General features: G+C 38.1%; 1 protein-coding gene across 1 annotated transcript in view; it reads right to left on the bottom strand.

The window, feature by feature from the left end:
- LOC101859686 (TRAF3-interacting protein 1) overlaps nt 1-3,429 on the bottom strand; it is a gene marked incomplete at its 3' end in the record, with an annotated part of 28,971 nt that extends 25,542 nt beyond the window's left edge. Inside the window, 5 exon segments of the mRNA XM_005112984.3 lie at nt 217-345; nt 736-848; nt 1,379-1,427; nt 2,415-2,483; nt 3,197-3,429. Coding sequence (XP_005113041.2) covers nt 217-345; nt 736-848; nt 1,379-1,427; nt 2,415-2,483; nt 3,197-3,319 — 483 coding nt within the window.
- Between the last annotated feature and the right edge of the window lie 298 nt (nt 3,430-3,727).

Genomic DNA, 3,727 nt, shown 5'->3' with positions numbered 1-3,727 from the left:
CTACATTTGTCGTTTCCTGATTGTTTTTAACATTGAGCGTCCCACGTGGGCTTCATCAAGCACTACCTCATTTGATTTCTTTTCCTTCCACGATACTCTCAGCAGTCTCCTAAGAAACCACATTTCTGTTGCCTCAAACAACCAATTCAATAACAAAACCCACCCCAAAAAGCAACACTTTGTACCACACCCAGAGGCTTAGCACACAGCTCCTACCTCGTTGTCCCTCCCCTTCCGTCTGTCTGCACTCTTCGTTCTGTCCTTCTCTTTCCTCTCCTCCTTCGCTGAACCTCCTCCGCCACCGCTTCCTTTCAAAACTTTTTTGACGTACTCCTCATTGTCAACCTGACCAGGACAGAGCAAAGAAAACCAGCTTGTAATTACATCTCTGCAAAGAACAACGGTTTAACAAAAATCCATTTCAAATAAACATAGAAGCATCAAGATATCTGAAAGAGAGAAAAAAAACAACAGTATAATGCATACTTTAAAAAAAAATTAATTAAATATCTCTGCTTTGTGTGGAAGAGGCAGACATATTTGCCAGTCCACAAAGGAACTTCACAACTCAGACATCAAAATGTTGCCAAGGTTCCGAAAAGTTTGGCAAATTCATATAAATATTTTTTTTTTAAACCAAAAAAAACCCCCAGATACATTCCTCATAAATCAATCTTATAATTCCCAGTATTTCCTGGCATTGAAGTAGGCAACATGGCCTCTCCCCTCACTCACATTTTTGTTAACAGCATCGGCCAGACCCTGAAGCAACTCGTTGGTTCTCTCCGGCTCATGCCCAGCCACGATCTTGGCTGTCTTCACAGCCAGAGGTTTGCCCGTCACCGCAGCTGTTGAGAGAGAGAGAGAGAGACAAACGCTACATCTACGACTTTACTCACGCTGAGAAGCACGACTCCTAGAACAAAGAGATCATAGGCAACACAGAAAGAGGAACTTGCTGTAACTAACAACTCTGAGAAATAAAAATCCCTTTCAGAACTGTGCAAACACAGAAACCGGTTAAACTCAGTACTTATATACTTATACCAAAGGCGTTGCAGCAGTGTACTCGATGCGATAAGAAAAAGAAAACACAACGAAAAATGCAGGGTGAACCACTACCTGTTTACACCTGCTGACTTCATATATATACCACAGATTAGTCCCAACTGTGTGTACAGATTCAAGAATCCTTTCAAGACTTGGGAAAAAGAGACTATCAATGGTGACTATGAATTTCTTCGAGACCAGCAGCTCCAAAGAAAACAAGTATTTTAACAGACAGTTGGAATTTGGTTGAAAAAAACCTTCAACAAAAACAAAATTAAAAACCGTTTAAAACATAAAACAAGCAAAAGTAAAAATTGCGCATACTTACAAACCATGTCAATTGCCTTTTGCAAGAAAGCCATCTTTGAGTCTTTCTCCTGAGGGAAACATTCCAAAAACAAAGACAGCGATGAAACAAAATGAGCCAATGAAAAGAATTCATCAGAGGGGAATAAGTTTGACACAGAATGTCTTATTCAGGACAGTATCATCATCACAATATTTATTTATCTGTTTAAATCAAACCAGTCAAAATTACGAATACAAGAACGTGAGGCAACATTTCCACTTTGATATAAACTTAAGCTCGACAATAAAGTCTAATTTTCCTGAAGGAAGTTTATACGAATACAGCCTCTTTTTCTTTGTTTTAGTGAGTGTTTTACGGCACTTACAACACAGTAAGGTCATATAAATGCCGAAGATTAGAGTATCACAAGAGAGTAACAAACACAAAAATAGAAGGAGAGGAGATACGGACGATAGGTGCTTGATTAGAAAGAAGGAGCAAACCACACCAGAGCACCCGCAAACCACCCACGAATACAGCCTCTGATAGTCATACTAGTCAAGTACAGCAACATAAAAAACTTGCAGCAGACCAAGACAGACAACAATGCAAGCCCGGAGTCTTCTCAGACAAAAACAGCAAAGACTGAAAAACATAATCTCGGTGGTTTCATTTGTTTCACGTTAACGAGTTACAAAACACGACAACCATTTTATATGTACCCAAGACAAAGAAGGAAACAACAGATAGGGAGACAGAGATGACAGTAGGGTGGGGCGTAAAAGAAATAGGACTTAGCTTAGCAGTTGCACCCTCAATTGAAGTTGTATGATCAATTAACCTTGTCTTGTGTATAAAACTGTTGCTGTCAGTAATTATAAATCACAGACTAATCTTTCTACGTACACCATTTGCGCCTTACAGTCTTGCAACCTCTAGCATTTTACAACAAGATGGTTTTTGCATTACTTTACAGAAATGTTTTTAATTTCAAATTTCAAATATCAATCACCAACCCTAGATTTTGAGGAATCCATTCCATATATATAGAGAGATGTATCTGAAATCACCATACCTTGACATTTTCAGAGTTCAACTCAGATTCTGTGAAGAGTCCTTCCATGAAGCCAGTTGTCTTTAAAACCTATAAAGAGAAAAAGGGCGTGAACCAAAAACACAAACATGTTGAACGATCGGCTACTCATGCATCGGACATAAAAATTAAAGTATACCTGGATGCTGCCAACTTGTGTCACCAGTAGCTATCACTGAATGGAGCTCTTACTGATTCACATAAAGCTCTTTTACACTTGAAAGCAAAACCAAATCAGAATTAATTTAGAAATTAAAAAATCCTCGCCACAATTGCTCGAGCCCAAGCAACATCATCTTATCAATTAAGGCTTATTAAATTAGGCTATTTACTTCACATTCTCAAGATCACCATTTTTCTGTTCTCTCGTTGTGTGTTGTTCTTTTCTTCTGGACATGTCAATACCTTGCGCATAGGCCTACTATTTTTTAAAGACACTACTAGATCTAGACTCTAGATCTAGATCTATAGACTTAATGCTTCATTAATATTTGTGTATGCTACATCCTTATTGACCGTATCCTTCGACTTGACTTCGAGTCTTCGACCTTCCATTCAAAACAGTAATCTACTAAACTTTATTTTGATTCATTTATTAATGAAATGATTAGCTTCTCATTCCTAAAAATATACTCCGATTAAAACAACAAGCACCTCTGAAAATAACATTGCAAGGACCCAGGAAGAACATCATATTTACATTGATGAGGACTCCTTCTCCTACCAAACAAAACACCACTCCCAGTCTAACACTAAATACTCACAGATGTGACAACATCATGAAGAAAACGAAACGGTGGTTTACTCAATAACTTTTCTGTCAAGGGTGGCTTCTTAATAATTTTGCCCAGGGAATCCTGGGTCTTCTTTATAATCTTTGGATCCATCGTCGAGTTGTGGTTAAGTACTTCAAATCAGAAAATGCTTGAAACAAAAAATGTGTGATGTCAAGACACCATAGTGCATCTGCTATACCAAAACACCACCAAATTTCGCTGAACGGAACTACAACTGGAATTCGTTCCCACAATGCACCTCACTCACAATATCCGGTATAATAGTACAACGTCGCTAGGGATACAAGAAGCAGGTTTGCAGGAACGAAACAATATAAATCACATACTTTTTTTTTTTCTTTCTCCTTTGTTGTTCCAAAGCGGAGTTCATAATAATATCCGATCATTCCCAGAACTATTTTTCAATGTAACAAAACAGAAGCCAGAAGCCACCCATTTTAAAAACTCTTGGCCGTTGAAGATAATCATTAAACTTTACATAAAACATAAAAGAGGGGG

The sequence above is a fragment of the Aplysia californica genome, unplaced genomic scaffold, assembly GCF_000002075.1.
Source record: "Aplysia californica isolate F4 #8 unplaced genomic scaffold, AplCal3.0 scaffold01527, whole genome shotgun sequence".
In the NCBI taxonomy this organism is placed as follows: Eukaryota; Metazoa; Mollusca; class Gastropoda; order Aplysiida; family Aplysiidae; genus Aplysia; species Aplysia californica.
The sequence above is the reverse complement of the archived record's forward strand: the minus strand, read 5'-3'. Positions and strand labels throughout refer to the sequence as shown.